The sequence below is a fragment of the Elephantulus edwardii genome, unplaced genomic scaffold (assembly GCF_000299155.1).
Source record: "Elephantulus edwardii isolate Elephantulus edwardi_28Jun2011 unplaced genomic scaffold, EleEdw1.0 scaffold00002, whole genome shotgun sequence".
Taxonomy (NCBI): domain Eukaryota; kingdom Metazoa; phylum Chordata; class Mammalia; order Macroscelidea; family Macroscelididae; genus Elephantulus; species Elephantulus edwardii.
Window position 1 is genome coordinate 46,653,737 of NW_006399752.1, and position 20,024 is coordinate 46,673,760.

At 45.9% G+C, this 20,024-nt stretch overlaps 1 protein-coding gene across 2 annotated transcripts in view; it reads left to right on the forward strand.

Annotated features, from left to right (window-relative positions):
• Positions 1 to 20,024, forward strand: part of FOXN3 (forkhead box N3) — a 281,895-nt gene that overhangs the window by 248,189 nt on the left and 13,682 nt on the right. Inside the window, exons 4-5 of one of the 2 annotated variants that reach the window (XM_006879127.1) lie at positions 3,684 to 3,749; positions 15,472 to 15,577. In XM_006879127.1, the coding sequence (XP_006879189.1) occupies positions 3,684 to 3,749; positions 15,472 to 15,577 (172 nt within the window). The remainder of the gene's footprint in view (positions 1 to 3,683; positions 3,750 to 15,471; positions 15,578 to 20,024) is intronic. The other variant, XM_006879128.1, reaches the window with a different exon arrangement.

The window sequence follows — 20,024 nt, forward strand, 5'->3', positions numbered from 1 at the left end:
ACTTTATCAATGAGATGTTATAAAACTTCTGCTTATTAAAAAAAATACTGTTAAGAAATAATAGACGAGCCATGGACTGAGAGAAAATGTTTCTTCTTGTTGTTTTTATGTGCCGTCAAGTCGTTTACGACTCATAGCGACCCTATGTACAACAGCCCTAAACCCTGCTCTATCCTGTTATTTTACAATTCAGTAATGAGTTTTAACAATTCTTTTTAAAATGGGGGAAAGATTTGAGGAGGCATTTCACAAGAGAAGACAGCCAACAAGAAAATGGGGGGGGGGAAGGGAAGTGCAACATAATTTAGTCATTGAGGGTATACAGATTTAAACCACAGTGGCTAAAGTAGAAAGATTGACAGTATCAAGTGTTGACAAAGATGCAGAGCAACTGGAACTCTGTTATAGTCTCTCTGGAAAAGACTAGGACAGACGTTTATGACAGCTTTGGGGGTTCAGGGTGTTTTTGGGTTTTTTCCCATTTCCCCCAATACCACCAAACTGGGAGGGGGGGTGAATGTAAATGCCCATCTGCAGATGAGTAGACAAACAAATTATGATAGACCTGTACCGTGAAAGGACTGTTCCATAACAATTAGAAACGAACCACACAGGTCAGTAGTTGTCCAGGGTGGGTACAAGTGCAGAAAGTCACATGGAAACTTGGGATGAAGAAATCTAGATTTTTAAATATTATTACTAATTTTTTCCCCTTCTATCTTGAGTGTGGTGGTTGTGACTCTGAAGTAACCTAGTAAGGGGCTAGTGGAGTTGTGTTGCCAACCCAAAGACACTGGGTTCAAGTCCACCAGTTGCTCCACTGAAGAAAGATGGGCAATCTCCTTACACACAATTTATTGCCTCTGAAAACCTTTGTTGGGTCAGCTATTAGTTCCTACTCAAAGGCACATCACAACAACAGTGTGGATACTGTCAAGAGGTAATTTAGAGAGCCTTTTAGAGCCAAATAATATTGACCAAGATCCCTCTATCCTCAGGTTAAGTCAAATAAGTACGTCAAATAAGGAAAAACGAGGCTTTAGGCTAAGTCCTGCGTCCCTTCTCCAATCTGAATTTGCTGCATAGAAAACAAGGTGGATACAATCTCCAAACATTGCGAGAAGGTTTAACACCCAGGCTTCTCATTATCACACTTAAAATTACTTCCTACAACTCTCCATTTGAACAGAAAAGTTATGCCTGGAGTGGCATAAAGCTGAGAGTGAGGGAGCCCTTTGGTAGGCTGGCTATGGTGGGATTCCTGTCCTCTATTCAATGTTAGCAGGGAGGCGGCACATGCAAAAATTGCAAAAAGGCATGAAAACAGTAATGGTGTGTTCATGCAAGTGTGTGCACAGATATGACAGTTATCAGCCCTACCTCTTGACAGTATCCACACTGTTGTTGTGATGTGCCTTTGAGTAGGAACTAATAGCTGACCCAACAAAGGCTTTCAGAGGCAATAAATTGTGTGTAAGGAGATTGCCCATCTTTCTTCAGCGGAGCAACTGGTGGACTTGAACCCAGTGTCTTTGGGTTGGCAACACAACTCCACTAGCCCCTTACTAGGTTCTCCTAAACTGGATTCAGTGTTTCCCTTCCCATTCAACCACTTTATTTTCTTCCTTTTGTTCTATCTCTCTTTATATCTTATTTTTCATCCTTTGGGCCCCTTGCACCTTACCATTGCAATCCAGTGATTGTTGTTTGTTTATTTGTTTGATTATTGAAGGAAGACACAAAGGCTGATTTTTCTGGAAAAAAATGTTTAAGAAAAGATCCTTGATGTCTTACTGTTTCCTCTAGTCCTGTCTCCTCCATGCCCCAAATTTCCTGGTCACTTGGAAAACCACTAGTGACTGTTGCAGAGTCGTCTGGGGAGGCTGGGACCACTTAACTCTACCAGCCGTGGTGAGCTTCCCATAGCCCCAGCATCTCAAAGATGGCAGAGACCCTTTGTTCAGTGAGAAGAAACAGATGTGTGTTTGGGGCTAATCCTTGAGGAAGGAGTGAAAGGCCTCGGGGTGTGTCACGTGACACACCAGCCAAGTAACCCCAAGATGCTAAGTCGGGCTGCTTGGCAACAGGACTGGCAGGGAGTGGTGAGTGACACTTTAGGTTTTTCCAGTTAATTATTCAACTAATACATATATTTTTAATATCTGTGGGGAACAATGACTGTTGTAGGAATTCCACCCCAGGAGTTGTCAAATAAGTTGATTTACCTGTTTCTCAGACAATGTGCTTATTAAAATAAACTTTTGCTCCATTATGGCGTGTAAGTAACAGGCCTCCTGCAGACAAAATGGAAAGAGACCTGCAGAGCAAAGTTGAATTGCATTTCCCCCCTCCCTCCACGACATTGTCTCCTGTCAACCAACATTCTCTGTCGCTCTTGGGGCTTTAAACGACATCACATTACTCCCTTGGAATTAAACCACACATACAAAGTATGAAAAATATGCCTCTTTAAAAAAACCAGTAAAAAGGTAATTTTCTAGCATAATACCCCAAATAAAGTGTCGCAGAGCCATTAGTGGTAAATTGAGATTTTTGGTTTGTAATCCGTACAAAAAGTGACAAGTGCAGGCCCCCGCTCAGCCCCCATCATTAGTCACCAGGCTTAGCGGGCACAGAGGCAGTCATCAGCAAGGCCAGGCATTTTGATGTCGACTTCAATTGCACACTTCATTTATTGGGACAGGGCACAGGCGGTGGCTTCTGTCAGGCGGCATCACCGTGCTATTAGTGAATTTCGCCCCAGGGCAGCTGGGACGCTGGCTGGGGCAGATGTTCTTTTCAGCCGATTCACTGGCCATTCTTCGGAGTTGTTTACTGTTGCCATGGTGACCTGCATTGCCATAGCAGCCGTGCTACTGTTTCTCAGAGGAAAATGAATTTAGTTATAAAAGGATAATATTTTCCTCTCTCTCCCTACATAAACCTGCCATCTGTCAACTGGTGGGTCAGTTAGGCTTCAACAGCCTATTAAGAATTACAGCAGTGACATGGTAAAAACTTGGGGTTTTTTTTCTCCCTCTGTACCAAGAGCAGTGGTTGATAGGGGTACCATCAATCAGCCCCTCATTGTTGTCCAGAACTTTTTTCTTTTTCTTTCATACCTTCTACACCACCTTTGCTGTGTAAAGTAGTTTGCATTCTGCTGGCAAATGGAAATGACCAAGTGACAAAAGGCAGGTATTATACGGAACACTTTTCCTTCTTGTTGTTGCCAGCTTTTCCCAGTTCATTTATGATTCTTGTGGTTGATTTTCCTGTTGTCTCTCTCTCTCTCTCTCTCTCTCTCTTACACACACACACACACACACACACACACACACCCACACACCCACACACACCCTTCTAGTCATCCACCCCAGGAAAAGCAGGTCTGGGGTACGTAGAGCAGGAACTTCCCAAGAAGTGACAGAGTAAACCAAGCATTAATGAAATAAGAATCCCCTCCTGTTTGCTGCAAAGCCTCTTAAATCTCATTCTCAGGTACCTTTTCTTCCACTCTGATCCAAATGGGAAGGAAAGTCCCTTTGGGAAAGCTCACCTATCTCCAGAATTTTTTTAATCTCTGTTGCATTCGTAAAGTGTAACCTACAGGGGGAAAAAAAACCCACACACCCACACCAGCCCCGTTGTAAATAATGTTATTTATTGGTTGATTTTTCCAGATCCTGACATTGATGCGGCCACTGCCATGATGCTTTTGAATACTCCCCCTGAGATACAAGCAGGTTGTGAGTAGATACCTCTATAGCCTACAGCATCATAGTTTGTGAACTTAACCTTCTCACTTACACACCAGGCCACAGGAAGAACTAATGCTAAACCCGAAATACCCCACCTAGAGTCCCTTTGAGAGCGATCTCATGCGTGTTCCCATGCATATGCATATAAACATGCAGCCATGCATCTGTATGAATGCATGCATAGGTGTGTTCCCAAGATGCAAAAAAGCTCTCACATCATTTCAGGGCTTAAGACCTGGAGGAAGCCAAGCAGACCCCGTAATGAGTCCCAGCGGAGTAACTTTCAGCTCTCCTGCAGGAGTGAGGGTTTGTAGTTGCTGCGAGAAGAGGATAAGTGGGGCCAGCTTAACAGTGGTGGAACTGAGCACTATCCCATTTTTAGAAAGTTCTTTCCCTTTGGGGATGTCATTAATACGAAGTCACCATTGACGATAGAGAGGAGAAGAATGTCTTGTGAGGTGGGCCTGCGGGGTCTGGAATAGAAGGGGAACTGGCGTGTTGCCTCCTTGTGTCCTGCCCATCCCAGCAGCATGGGAGGACTGACTGACCCAAGCAGAGGGTCTTCCCATCTCTTGGTCACCGAGCAGTGTCAGGTTTGAAATAGGCTCTTCTTTACTTGGGCTTCTTTCCTATCCAGCACCCATCTCTGGGGCCAGACTACAATGGTCTTAGAAAAGGCTTTCTAAGTGTTGAAAATTGACTTTTACCTCTTTCTCCTAACTCAAAGCCACCGCTCCTGTGCACGTCTCCACCTGAGCTAAAAACCTGTGGAGCCACTAGTCTCTTGAGCATCTTGGCAGGACGTGTTGCACTACAGTGTCCTGTTGGTATCAGAGCGCTGGGACGGAGATGGTGGCATCTCCACCACTATACCGCCAGGCCTGGTGCCAACTTGGCTTATTCTCATTGGCTGAGGCTTCAGCTGTTTGTGGTTCTGGCTCTCTTGTGGCTGCTTAACCTGCAGCATCATGGGTATAAATAATACCCCACCTGCGAGGAAGAAAGCATTGCCCTTAGAAGACATGCAGCCGCAGGCCCACGACAGGTCTCTTTTGTTATCAGGGGACTAACAGAGATTCCAGCCCATCCTTCATAGCTCTCTGCTTGTCACAGCCTTCCTGACAGCTTGAGGAAATTTCTCTCCATCCTTTCTCATTTGCTCATTTTTTTTAAAAGACCCAGGAGAGACAGCAGATGATTCGCAGGGAGAATTGTTCCTCTGCCTGGGGCTGCCATTACTTGCCGCTACAGGTACAGGATTCTCATTTTCTCTTTGCTAAACGCAGATTGCCAGCAATTGACTTGTTAGACTGCACACACCTTCTGACAGACTCCACGGCCGGGCAGGCGCGGCAGTGGCGTCGGGCTCTAACCAGCAGTTAACTCAAAGTGGAGTTTTTCCAGTGGTGGTTTAAGTTCCAGAGAAATGTGTTCTCTCTCTCTCTCTCTCTCTCTCTCTCTCTCTCTCTCTCTCTCTCTCTCTCTTTCTCTCTCTCACACACACACCCCCTCCACGCTTAGATGACATTGCAGGAAGAACACAGTCCAGATGAGAATCAGGTTACAGTCTAAAATGGCTTCTAGACTCGAGTTATAGAATTCATCTTGGTGGGAATGGACTGAGCTCATTAGGTCCAGATGAGATGGAAAGGACTTCTTTGGTGCGTGAGCCACTGTGTGCACATGACGATGGGGTTAAAAAACTTCTTTTAATGTACTGCTTGCTAGAGTACTAGAGTTAAGTGAAAAATGGAAATTATGCAAGAGGCAAGAGAGTTGATCATTAACGGACGCTTGGCAACTCCTGTCCCTGTTGTTACCAAGTTCATTCAACTCATGCCGGCCTTGTAGAACAGTAAAACTGCCCCTTAAGGTTTCCAGGGTCATAATCTTTACAGAATCAATCATCACGTTTTCCTCCCAAAGAGGATTCTTGAGTTCAAGCTGTTGACCTTTGGGTTAGCAACTGAAGCGCTTAACCACTGTGCCCACTGGCGCTCTTTGAAGCTTCTGGTGTTACTGTGGTTAAATACCATTGAATTGGAACCAACCTGTAGTGGACCCTCCAGCACGTTTTCAGAGGTAGTAAATTGCATGGGAGGAGATTGCCCATCTTTCTCTGATGGAGCAGCTGATAGATTTGAACCAGGCACCTTTGAGTTGACAGTGCAATTCCTTGCAACTAAGCCAACAGAGCAACTTCAGCTTCTATAGAAGTCTTCTGTTCTTGGATTCTTGACCACAGGCTGAAAGGGAACGGAGAACTAAAGGAAAAGATACCAATTAATTGTCCTGAATGAAGGAAATTCAGCCCCTCTCTGATAATACTTGTTTTGTGATTCCCAAGCTAAAGAAATACTTTTCAGCATACCCTTATCTTATATCCTTTCTAGAAGCTGAGTTTGGGTTTTGAAAGCTCAGTGTTCATGTTTTGATGCTAGAGGGTCCTTTGTAGAAGATTTTCCTGCCTGACTTATCACCATAAAAGAAATTCAGCCAAAGCCTTCATGCAGGCACCCACCTAGGAGACTCGGGCCCTGGAAAGAGTGAACCAGAGGGGACCCTACAAGGTCTCAGAAGGAGACAGTGGTTAGCAGGAGGCAGCAGACAAGATTCAAAGACGAGATGGAGATAAAAGCACCCGTTGTTGTCAACTTCTCAACGAGACCATCTGTTGTCAGTTCAGCTCATGTTGAGCTTGACTGCAACAGAATCTAACATTGTCAGGTCCAGTGTCAATCCTCACAGTTGTCAGCATGTTCAAGTCCATCATTGTGTCTGTTACATTAGTCCTTATCATTGAAGGACTACCACACCCTCTGCATGAGGCGAATGACCTGAGGAATTGCATCCTGCTGCCAACCTGAATTGTAAACTGTTAACTTCACAGTAAACCAAATAACCTTGAGTTGTGGTTCTGTGAAGTCTGTGTAGCTATTGCAAAGCAGGATACAATTCCTCCAGGGCAATTCCTGGGGACTCCCCTTCACCAAACATGATACCCTTATCTAGAGATTGTTCCCTTGGCATAGCATGTCCAAAACAATGTCCTGTTGTGATCCACATGGTTTCCAGTCACTAATTTTTACAAATAGATCACTCAGCCTTTTTTCTTAACTCTCTCTTTGTCTGGATGCTCCACTGGTCATCATGGCTGACCCTGCTGAGATTTGATACACTGGTTGTGTCACTTCCCACCTCCCAGCAAAGTGCAGCCACAAATTGACATCCAGGTGGTGGATCTGACCTCAAAACCCTTGTAAATGCCCTGAAGTCAAGCCAGAGCACAGTCAGAAGGGCAGGTTGTAAATACCCTGTGTATTTGCGGTCTTTTCTGTGTCAGACAGCTAGCTGGTCTTTGAGTTCCTGGGAGGTACATTTACCAGGTAGACGCCCATCTCCAGTGTCAGATGGACATCCCTCCAGGACCTGGCCCTGGAATTTCCTTGACTTTTCCTTGCTACACTCCTTCCTTTGCTTTCATTCAGTTTTGCATTGCTTCTTAGTTATTGTGTGGATGGTGATGGAACCCCAAGCCTTCAAGGAGAAACATTATAGGCATAAAATGACTAAGCCTCCGTCCCTCACCCTGCCAGCTTGCAAGTGAGTGAGGTGACTCCTTGGCACTGCAGACACCCAGGCTCAGCGATGGTGTGGGGGCCCTGGGGCCCTGCCTCATGGTGTTTGTGTGTCTGTGCCCATGTGGTCTGTACACACGTATGTTTTATGGGCTCAGGGTGAGCGGGGCTGTGTGTTCCAGAAGCAGTGTGTTCCTGTCCTGCGGACACGGCCTGCATCCTCCCTTTGGGCTGGAGCTGTGGTTCTGTTTACATAGCCTTCTCAAGGGGTGCTATTTATAACCCCTTGTTCTCACCACATGGGCTGCATGATGCTCCCATTGGGGCGACAGCTGCCAGCCTGGCCCAGGTCCGCCTGCCGCTGTTCACTCTTGCAGCTGGAGGCCACCTGGGTTGCGGAAAGGCCTCTCCTTTGCTGTCTCTCTTCGTAGCCAAATGCTTTGGGTCACATGATCACAGCCACTTACATCATCCCCTTGTCTAGCGTCTGTAAGGCTCGGCCCAGGCTCAGGGACCAGGCCGACATCCACAGGCTGTTGTTGTCACAAAGGCAATGATCATCTGGAAGTTGACGAGAACCCTCGGCAGCTCAAGCCTCTTCATCTTCTGATGGTTCCCTGTGGCCCCAGTTGAGCCCCAAGCTCCAGGCTTTACTTGAGCTGGACTCCCAGCTTTCCAAACTGGTCCTTGACTTTGAACGTGGCACGGCGCACACCTCCTCATACCACATGCCAGGCCCCCGGCCTCGCCAGCAATGTATGTGAAGCTGTCCTTGTGAGGTGGCCCTGATTGCAGTATGGAAAACTGTGTCCCAGGAATGTTGTTACGTCTCCCAGGCTCTTGGGGGTCACCGCGTCCAGGTCACAGAGAAGTCAGGGTGACTTTTCTATAGAATTTGCTTGGAACTTCATGTCATGCCTCTCACCAAATACATCCACCCACACCCCCTCCCCAAGGGACCAGCGACTCTTCCCTCAACTTTGAGTGGTCCCCAACAGTCCCTGCTGTGCAGTCCCCTTTGACAAACCCCGTGAGTCACCGCTGACCCCAGCAGAGGGATTGTGACTTACGTCAGGAGACGCCGGATCTCCATTACTCATCATCAGAGGTTTATGTAATCCCTCGGTGGGTTTTCCCAGAGGCAACTCTGCTAAACAAACAAAATGGAACAGAACCGGGGGAGGGAGGGAGGGAGTGGGAGGATGAGGGGTTCCGCACCCTGCCTGGAACTGGGATGTGGATCAGACACAGCAGGGACGGTGGCAGAAAGGCAGCGAGGAAGTAGGTTATGTCCTCCTGTGCCAGGTTCTGCCCCAGCGTGCCTGCACTGAGCAGGTGGGCTGGGCAGCGTTAGGAAAGGGAAGGATTTGTCAGCATCGCCTGCTGCTCAGCTTATGGCCTGTCTCGGAGGCAGCCAGGGCTCCCCTCCAAAGGCAGCGGTAGGAGCTCAGAGGTTAATTTTAGAAGTTGTGAAAAATCAAGGAAGCTAAGCCTAAGAGGCATGCTGGGAAGCCGGTCAGGAGCGCGCTCCAGGATGATGGAAAGAAGAGGAACACTTTTCTTTTGCCATCACTTTATTTCTTTTTCGAAGATCCCAGGTTGTATTAGCACATTCAGATGGTAATGTCCGCATTGAGTGGCATTGCTTGATTTGGCCTCATGTTTCTATGCGTATGTGGCTTTCTGTTTTCTGATAAAATAAGGAAATGTAGAGTCACCTTGTAACTTAAGAGAAAGTGGTGATCAGCAAGTTTTGGGGGCTGTGGTGATGATGGTGTTGGCCCATATCCCAGCCACTCCAGAGCCTCACAGACATGGCTTCTCTTTGTGGTGCCCTAGCTGGTGGGAGGGGCCTCAAGCTGTGACTGATCTGAAATATCGTTTCAGTATATTGCGTGTGATGGACTGGTTAGTTGGGACTGAGTTGGTTGGTTGGTTGTAAAGGTGTTAGTCTTTAAGCACTTTTATATTGTTTGAAGAAAATACAAAGTAAATGGATGAGAGAAAGTAAATGGACGAGAGTGGAAATGCAGGTGAGGAGAAGCTGAGGAAGGGGTTTATGTATCTTCACATTTCCATCATTTGAACCCAAAGCCACTGCCTTCCCAACTACTCATGGCTTCCCTGCAGGATGGGCCATCCTGGTCACTAGGATTTCCAAGACTGTGGCTCGCTCTTCTGTGGAGTGGCAGGTGGTTAGAACTACCAACCTCTTATTAAGCAGCCGAGTCCTTTAACTTCTTGCACCACAGAACAGTCAGAAGATACCTACCTCAGAATGCCTTTTTTATCCCCCCTGAGGTATTTTTAGACAATGACTTTAAAAAAAAAAAAAAGTCATATTATTGTCATGACAGGAGTCCAGAATGAAGGCTGCATAGTGGAGTGGACTTGGGAGGAGGGATTGCATAACAATGACAGAGTTTTCTTTTACTTTTCAAGGAGAACAGTAATTGGGGGTGTGAGGGTAGACAGGAAGAAAAGTGCAACAGTGAATAACTGGAAACCCTAAGTCTCTGTAAACTTTCATTAAAATTAATTTTTTTATTTCTTTTTTAAAAAAAGGTCTTTCTAGGGCTCTCTGGTTGCCTATTGGCAAGAAGCTGCACTGCAATCCCGAAGGCAAGCCGTTCGAATCTACCAGATGCTCTCCTGGAGAAGGAGGGGCAATCTCTTCCTGTGCCAGTCGGATCTGATTCGACAATACACACACACACACACACACACACAAAAAATAAATAATTTTTTTTTTTAAAGTCTTTCTGAAAGTTGGGAACAGAAAGGAGGAAAAAAATGGAGGGACAACTGAAGTGCCACAGCTGGCCCGTGGCAGCCAGGGAGTGTGACTGCACACGTCCACCAGCCCAACCCGAAGAACATTGCCAGCAATAAGGACTGAGATACGCCAGGATTGTCAGGGACGGCGCACAATTGCAGCACATTTGTGAATAAGTTTTGAGAGTCGGGGAAAGAGCTGAGTTTACATGTCAGAAGTCCTTGGAGGCTCAGCAAAGAGCTCAGGCAGAGCCCTTAATGCTGCCAGAGAGCTTTGTCCATGAGCACCTCCTTAAAGTGAATACAGCTCATTAATCAGAAAGCTGTTGTAATGGGTTAAGCAGAGTTACAGATAACTACAAAAAGCGGACAGCCTATGAGAATTCCCCGTGCCCTGACCCCATTAAACTGCATGCCTTATAGATAATTAATAAGAGGATATTAGAGAGGCGATGAAGGGTGACAATGATGATGATGGCTTGTACAGTGGACCAGCCAACGAGCTAAACAATGTACTTAGTTTATCTAGTTTAATCTTCAGAATGATCCAAAATGATGCCTCCTTAGCGGGTGAGAAAACAGGCATCCAGAGGCATTTGCCCAGTGCCACAAAGCTGTGAGTGGAGCAAAAATTTAAACAGAAGCAGTCTTCCTCATAGCCTGTAATTGTAACTTTGGTGGCATGCACCTTCCCTGATGGTTGAGTGAGGATTAAGGAAGACAGAGTGTAAAATGAAGCTGGTTGTTGAGAAGGTTCTGGGCGAGGACTGGCTTTCTGTCTTGTTTCTCTCTTTGCCTGGCTTGCCCCTGGTTCTGGGCATTTGTGTGAAGGACTCTGCATCATCTCCAGGGCTGCTTATCTTGTTGGAAGGGTGGATGATTGCACAGCCACCACACAATTAAAGGAAGATGAAGACGTGTGCTCTGTGGCTTCCCTCTTGCTGTCTCCACATTCCAGGGCTCAGCCTCTGTCACGGGCATTTTAATGGTTCGTTCATTTCCTACGTCAGAGTAGCTGGCCTGGTCCTCACCAGGAGAACAGAAGCTTCACCATGGCTCCTCCTGTAACTGGACCAGAAGGATCTCTTCGTTCTCCTGACATAACCTACTCTCTGGTTACATTATGATTCAAGGCCTTCCAACCCTCAAAATCAGTTGACCTCTGACCAACCCCACCTGTATTAGAGGTAAACTGTCCTCTAAGGTTTTCAACAGCGGATCTTTCTGAAGTAAAGATCATCATTGTTCTGAGATGCCAATGGGTGGACTCGAACTACTAACTTTTCAGTTAGCCACAGAACTCACTAAGGGACCCTAGCAGCCTTACAGCTCATCTGAACTAAAGAAAGCACAGGTCACTTCCGAGTTCCTCCCTGTATGACGGTGGTGGTTGTAATGACAATATCCATGACTAACATGTATTTTCTAAGCACTTGTGCCTTTTCAGGGGGCGCTGGTGGGAATGGGTAAGAAGGTGCATTCTCAACCCCGAGGCTCACAGTTCGAATCCACCAGCTGCTCCATAGGAGAGAGATGGGCAGTGTCTCTTCCATGCAGTTTAAAGCCTCTGGAAACTCACTGGAGCATCAGCTCTGATTTGATTCTGACTGGACAGGACACAATGACAGTGCCTTCTTCAAATCTTAGTTTAACCTCCAATTGCCCTGTGAGCTAAATACCATCTTCATCCTCATCTGATGCCTGCAGAAACTGAGGCATAACTGAGGCATAAGGAGTCAACATCGCTTGCTCTGGAGGGGGAAAGGGAGGGTGTGTGGGAAGGGACAGTCAGTAATTGGCAGAGATGGTGCAAGCCCGGGTTTATCCACCCCAGTTCCCACTCTTGGTCACTATGCTGAAGGTCACATCCCTGCTCAAAACCCTTTACTGCTTTTCCCAGTGGCCGTGGGGTGAAACCCAGACCCATCTCATTCTTTATATATTTTGTATTTTAGCAAAATAACTTTCAAAAAAAAATTCTTCTGACACAGTGTTATTTTTATCACTTCCTGGACTTTGTTTGTACGAACCGTTTCCTCAACTTTGAGATCCCACTTTAGATGGTACTTTCTACAGGAAGCCTTCCCAAATACCTCTGAGTTTGGAGTACGTGTCTCCATCCTTGATTTTGGCCGACTTACCTTGCCTAGCACTTCCCATCATATATTTTCTTTGCCTATTTCTCTTTACTATTTAACTAAACTGCAGGGTCATATGTGGTTTTTGTCACTTGATACGTAAGCCAGTATGTGGTAAGACTTTCCATTAACTGGGTAATTAACATTCTGTTTATGAGACTTAAATATTTTTTCTTTTTTAAAAAAAATTTATTTTATTATTTGTGTGTGTGTGTGTGTGTGTGTGTGTGTGTGTATACCATCAAATTGGATCTGACTGGTACAGGAGGAGATTGCCTCTCCTTCTCCAGCAGAGCATCTGGTGGATCTGAACCATGCACCTCTGGGTCTGCAGTGCAGTTTCTTGCCACTAGGCCACCAGAGCTCCCTTGAGACTTAAATATTATTTCTTGACAAGAATTACAACTGGTGCAGCGTTTAAATATTGTTTGTCTGTGTGGTGTGTTGTGTCACTCATTTGCTGCTCTAGATGGGATCTGCAGTGACTGATGTATTATTAAGTGGTATTATCTTAGGAAACGTGAATCCTGCGAGGATCTGACCATTTCATGGGGAGTACTGTACAGAAAATCACAGAAACTCTCTCCCATAGTACCCCAGGCATATGGCGGGGGCAGGGAGACCCTATCTTACCAGGCTGCGTGCATATAGATTGGAGAACAGACCCATGAGAGCACTGTGAGTCCATCAGGTCTCTCTGAGTCATGCATTGTTGACTCAGAGGCACCTAACAACAGCCCACCCCCAGACTCCAGAGTTCTGCGAAGTTGTAAAGTTTTCATTCTTGTTTCAAAGTCTGTGATCCATTTTGTATCTATTGTTTTATATAGTGTGAAGTACAGATTTAAATTTCTCTCCTTTCAGATGGGTATTGTTTTTCCAACACTTTCTTTTCCCCCATTGCATTGTCTTGGAGCCTCAAAAAATAAGTTAAAAAAAAAAAGTTGAACACATACATGCGTGTCTGTATCTGGATTTTCCTTTGTCCTCCTGGTGTATGTCTGTTCTTACACAAATAGTACACTGTGCTGAGTACAGCAGCTTTATAGTACATTTTGAAATCGGGCCATACAAGTCAGGAATTTTAGATGTTCTTTGTTTGAGAAAACTTGTCAACAGAGTAAGATGTTAAGATAATTAGCCAGCGTCACCACATGATAACAGGTTTTAGTCTTTTAAAATACATAAGTGAGTTTCCTGTTTCCAGATAGCTGATCATTTATCCAAAATCAGGATGTGAAAGTAGGAGTGAGTGGCAGTTTCTGATACTATTCAGCCTGATATCACCATTTATTATGGGAAGAGAGGGGAGATTCCAGGACACTGGGCTATATTAGTAGTACTCAGTTCAGAATGCTTTTCAATGTTATCTTTTTCCCACCTTTTGTAAGAACTAGTGGCAATGGCCCTATATAAACCTGGGGGGAAAATGACAAAACATATTAGCTAGCGATATTAGGGTGGGATTGTCAGATCAATTCTAACCCACTTGGGCTACCAGGGCCCAAAAATCTTAACAAGAGCACATTGACATCTCTTTCTTCATGGAGCAGCCATTGGGTTCAAACTTTCAACTTTTCTGTTACTGCCGTAGCACTTAACCACTATACCACCAGGACTCCTTTAGGACATACAAAATGCATAGATAGTTACCAGTTTACAAAGTCATTCCATATGCAAAAGGCAGACATTCATTTTACATGAAAGACACTTGATTAAAGGTGTAGAATGTTCACAGAAACATGCTCTTAGGACCTTAAAAAAAAGAAAAAGGATGTATAGTTTAGATGGTTTGTTTTATTTTAAAAAATATTTCTTCTATACAAATAATATCAGCTTTAAAAATGTAAGACTCATGGTGAGTTTAAGTTTTGGGTGTATTATTTCTAAAACCTTTTTATTATGATCTTTGAAAAGCACTCTTCATGCTGCTTCTCTATAAGGCTATGCTGAGAGCTACATGGACAGAGGTGGGGTCTTGGGGTGGTGAGAGCAGGCAGGGTCTTGGAGAACATACTTCAGAGAAGGAAAATGAGATTTAGGGACTCACACAAAGTCACATGAAGACTAAGATTAAAATGCAGGCCGTGTGAGCTCTGCATCCATGTTCTTCTCACTTGATAATGCTCCCCCGACCCCACAGACATACGCATGAGTCAAAGTAGATGTGAGAAGAGATAGACTCCTAGCTTGAACCACAAAGAAAAGCATCTTGGAGATTTAAAAAAGAAATAGAGAGAGAGAAACCAAATATCAAGGATTTCCTGTGGTTCAGCCTATTCTGTAAATCCTCAGATAAAATCAGATTGCCATGAAGCTGCTGAGAGTTTGTATGAGAAACAGACAGGATTTGGGACGGCTTAGTGTCCGTTCCTCTCTGTGTGCAGACAGTTCAGCGCTCTACTCCCAGCCAAACACTTGCCAGTTTCAACCCATCCACAGTCATTTCAGAGGGTCAACTTGGCAACTGGCTTCCAAAAAGGTCACCGCCTTGAAAAACCCCTCTGTGGCACCTAGAAGTTGCCCAGAGTCAAAACTGACTGCATGAACTAACAACAGCCACCTAACAAGGATGTTGCAGAAATAAGTGTGTTTGGGAGAAGGTCGGCGCTAGAAGAACCCTGGGAGAGTTGCTTGGGAGACGCTGCAGGAAGGAGGCAGCCAGAGCCTCCAGCACGGCCCTGCCCTCCCAGCCACTGTGCGGAGGGATTTGATGGAGCCTTCAGCGAGCAGGGGAGGAAGTGCACTGGGAGTGCTGAGGTGCAGATAGCCTGTCAGCTCCGGTTTGTGCTACTACAAGCCCTGCTTTCCCCTTTTTGGATGAAGGACAAATAGATGCCCTCACCGAGGGCACTTCCGTTTGGTCCCTTGCTATGTGATTGTGTCACATTTCTCAGTTAGGATCTGCCTAACAGTCAATATTTGAATGTAATACATGCAAGAAGAGAATGTCTGAGCCCGACATCCTGACGCCTCCGTTTGGTTGTGCTCTCCTCATGTGATCTCCTGGCCAGGTTTCTGGACATGTGTGGTCTCACTATCTCTGTGTCTCTGCTCACTCTGCATCTGTGGCTGTCTTTCTGGTCCCTGTGTGCTTTGCTGTCCCCCTGACACTCTCTTAACTTCCTGGAATGTCTAAAATCCAGAATTTCCAACTTAGCAATGCAACCTTCACAGTTCAGTTTACATGCGGTGTTTTCTTTTTGTTTGTTTCTGCAGTTCCCCCTGGAGTGATCCAGAATGGAGCGCGGGTTCTGAGCCGAGGGATCTTTCCCAGCGTCCGGCCATTGCCCATCACTCCCATTGGAATGACAGCAGCCATGAGGTAAGGGACACACCGACAGGGTCAGCCAAATCTGAGGAGCAGGGGAAGGTCCTCGTGCCCACTGGGGCCGCTTCAGTGCCTGGGAGAAGATCAACCCTTACCTAGCTGAGCAAATAAACCTGCTTTGGCCAGCTAAGCTTAGAGCAACTGCCAGGGTCTCTGATAAAGAAATTCCAGTTTCTCCTGAGACCGTCAGATTATCCTGGTTCTTGGCAGATGAGGAGATGGAGACCAGTTAGATTAAGTCTGTTTTCTAAGAAGCAGGTGGGAAGAAAGAGTCTGGCAACTTGGTGGATTTCTAACCTCTCAGGATCTCAGTTCCCTCAGCTGTAAAACAACTCTGTCCTCTGAGAGATTGCCATGAAAATCAGATGCAAAGCGGTGTGTGGAAACTTTGATAAGAGGAATGTAAAGAACAGGTAGCATCTTCTGCTGATAGTGAGAGTTGAGTTGTCAAGGCACAAGAACTCTCCCTTGGATACTTTTCTTCCGTCTGTGGGTCTCATGCCACCACCAGACCCAGATTGGGGTCCGTTCCTGGGTTAGAAACCTCACATACACAAGGGCTGCGGTTGTCCTCGTGCTTCTGCTGTTTCGCTCCCCCGCTACTAGCCACCCGTCAACCGCTGCCAGTCTAATTTCCTGAAATGAGCCTCATGGGCCTCTGTAGAAGCACTTTCTGAGACTCCTGCCGCATCCGCAAACTACCCCCCGCTCCACCCCCAAGTCCTTCTCTCCAGTTGAGCCAAACACTTGTTCCCAAGATGTTGCAACATCAGCCCATCTTCTACACACAGTTTTTCTCTGTGTAAATTTAAGGTACTGTGTCCTTCAAGGTGCAACACAAGAACGATTTCTTCTGGATGTGCCCACCAAAGCAGCATCACTTTGCTATGAACTTGGCACCACCAGGCTTTGATATGGTCCTTGGATGGCTTGGCCCAATGTCAGAACAATTGCCGGGTTGTCCCTGAGTTTATGAAGCACGGGAGCTGAAGGCTCACTCGTCTCTGGTACCTTGTTGCAGGTCACCCAGTGCTGGGCTTATGCTGTTCACGTAATATAGGACCTCTCAGGCTGAGGAGAAGTTCTGGGACCCTTCCTCACTCCTTTGCCCCCAACCCTTGGTGATCCATCCTTGGTGATCTCAGTGGCATCACTTGGTGGCAACATCCTTCTGCCTTTTCTCCATGCCAGTGTGTCAAGTTCACATTCAAAGGCCAATTTGCTTTCACACCTGCCATGTCCCAGATGAAACCAATCCAGAAGGTCTATTTAGCCAGAGCCTGAGGGAACTGCATAGCAGAGCTCCTCATGTCTCTCGGTCATGTGGACTTTTTCCAACCATATACAATTTCTTTTGACTTTTAAACTCTGCCAGCAAACCAGGCTACTTTTGCCAGGATAGAAGTCACTTGTTTGCATGTCAGATCATGGTGTCTGGTACCTGATATGGATGGATGGATGGATGGATGGAAGGAAAGAAGGGAGGGAGGGAGGGAAGGAAGGAAGGAAGGCAGGCAGGCAGGCAGGCATATAAATGGATTGAGAACTGCCATTAAGTCAGCTTTGACTTAGGGTGACCTTAGGTAAATACAGAGCATTATCTAGTCCTGATTTATCCTCACACCTTCCAGAATAGTTAAGTTTTGTTGTGGCTATTGTGCCAATTCATGTTATCCAAGATGTCTCTCACCCTCCCTGGCCCTGTACTCCAATAAGTATGCCTTCTTCCTCTGTATTTGATGCTTCCTGGTGGTGCATTCAAAGTGAGGCGAGGCAGATAGTGTTCTGGTGGGACCCATAAGGTTTTCATTGGCTAATTTTTGCAAATCCCTAGGTCTTTCTTCTTGTCTTGCCGAGTCTAGGAGCTCTGCTGGAACTCACCTACCATAGGTGGTCTTGCCAGTCCTCAAAATACCAATGACGTCAGCATCATAGCAACATACAAGCCACCAGACTACAACACACTGCCAGACAGACAGTAAATTAGGAAGGAGGTTACTGGAAATTGGGATAGTGATTGTTTAAAACCACTCATCATTTCCACTCGCCTGGCATAGTGATGCTTTCTAAAAACTTTGAGGAATTGTCCCTTACTTGGATGTCCTCAGTCTTTTTCTTGGTTACCATTAGATCCATAGTTCTGCTTTAGGCCATGAATGGTAAACTTATTTTATAAGGTGAAAATAGCAGCATCTCTCCTGGACATTAGGAAAGGTGAATGTTTTACTTTCTAGTCGTTTTAAAGGTCTGTCCTTCCTGTACATTTTTCTGTGGTGAAGAATGCTAAGTGTTTGGGGCAGGGAGTCGCAATCTGTATCTCATTAGTAGCTTCTAAGTATAGGTTTCTGTTTTGTAATATTGACTTTTCTTTTAGTGCATTCAAATGTAGCACTGAATGCGGTTTAAGCCATCCCTTCTAGAAGGGCACAGAAGGTCCAGATGGAAGGGAAAGAGAAAGCTAAGGACAGATTGGCCTCCAGCAGGAGCTGCTCTGATGGCTTCAGTTGACACCTTCATGTCATCATATCCCCTCCCTTCAAGCTGACTCTTAGCAGTCCTTCTGAGCCAAATAGAACTGCACAAGAGTGTTTCCAAAGCTGTAAATCTTTACAAGAAAGAAGATGCCCTCATCTTTCTCCTCCCTCTAACTGGTGAATTTGAACCCACCAATTTGGGTTGAACCAAATTCTTTACTGCTATACCACCAGGGGTCCTCCTCATGGTATAGCTTGTCCCAAGTTTTACTGATTAGTACCCTTTCAAGGTGTGGTAAGATGTGGTGGCATAATCTGTGGGCAGTTACACTCCTAAACCAAGCTCTACACCTGTCTGGCAGTTCGAATCCACCAGTGTGGTTCCTCTGAGGGAGAAAAGATGGGCTGTCTCTTCCATGCAGTCTACAGTCTGGTAAACCCACTGGAGGGTCAGCTCTGAGTCTGTTCCAGCTCAGTGACACTGAGTTTGAAGGAGGCTTTTCACAGGCTTGGTCCCCTTTGTTGTCTTAGTCCATAGCATGTCGTGCTGCCAACTGAGCAGACGTACGTCTCGGGTGGTTCCCATTCACCAGCAACTCCACAAAAGAAAAGATGAAAGTCTCCTCTCATTATGCTTTACAGCCTCAGCAGCCTGTTAGCGAGCCGCACTGAGTGAGTTTTGAGAGACATTAGAAATACTTGTTGATGAAGCTTTCAGACTGCCAAAAACACCAGCGTACCTGTCTTAGAAGTACAGCTGGAGTGCTTCTCAGAAGCAGGTGGAGTGAGACTTCATCTCACATATTTTGCCTGTGTTATCAGGACAGGGCTAGACCTGGAGAAAGAGAGCATGCTGGGGAGAGTAGAGGGTCTAAAAGAGGCAGACCATCAAAAGTTGGAGCAGCTCAGTGGCAGCAACAGTGGGTTTTAACACACCAGAGATTATGAGGATGGGACAGGACTTGTCAGGGTTTCCTTCCATTATAGATAGGATCACTATGAGTAAGAACCAAGTCAGCAGCACGTAACAACATTATTGGAGGAGCCCTGTGGTTAAAGCATTTGGCTACTAATGGAAAAGGCAGTGGTGTGAGCCTACCAGCCGCTCCATGGCAGAAAGATGAAACAATCTGATTACGTAAAGCCATTCAGCCTTGGAAACCCTATCGGGTAGTTCCACTCTGTCCCACAGGGTCCCTGTATCAGAGTCACAGTGGGTTTATCTGCATTATTTACAATATTGATTTTCTTTCTGTTCTAATGAGAAGATAACAAAGCACTGCAGCAAATCGATCAAGTCTTGTTTCTGTTCAAAAGCTTTCCTCTTACCTCATCCTGTGAGTACCTCAGTTTAGCCACCTCCAAAGAAAAAGACCCCAGAACAGTTCCCAGTGTAAGACTTGTGCATCAGTCAGATCCTGCCAGGAGATGGAAGCCAGACCAGGTGTTAGAACAGAAACAAACTGATGCAAATAATAGTGAGCTTGGTAGGAAGTTGTTAACCAGGAAACTGAAAGGGTCAAAAGAGAACTCAAGGTGTCACGGACAGAGCATTTCAGGAAGCAGCTAGGACCTCTAGAGTTGAGGAAACAAAGGGAAGAGGTTGGAATTATTGCCTTAGAGGCTTAGACCTCTGAGGGTTTCAAAGACCTCCAGTGTCTTTGAGCTCAGAGACGAGTTGTCTGAGGAAAAGGTTCCAGCTGTTGTTGCCGATCTGAGAGAACATAGAGACATTTCTGCTAGTGTGGGAAAAGCCGTTGTCTGGGTCCAGTAGCTGTGACAGAAAGACACCAGTGCTGCTGGGATGACCCAGGAACCATAAACACACTGGAAGAAGCTGGCTCCTTCCTCCATCACCTCCACAGTCTCTGTGGCGCCCTTGATGGCAGAACTTAACATGCTGGTATGCCATACAGAAGAGGGGGTTTGGGGCAAGGAGACAGCAGATCAGTAATGATGCAACTTGC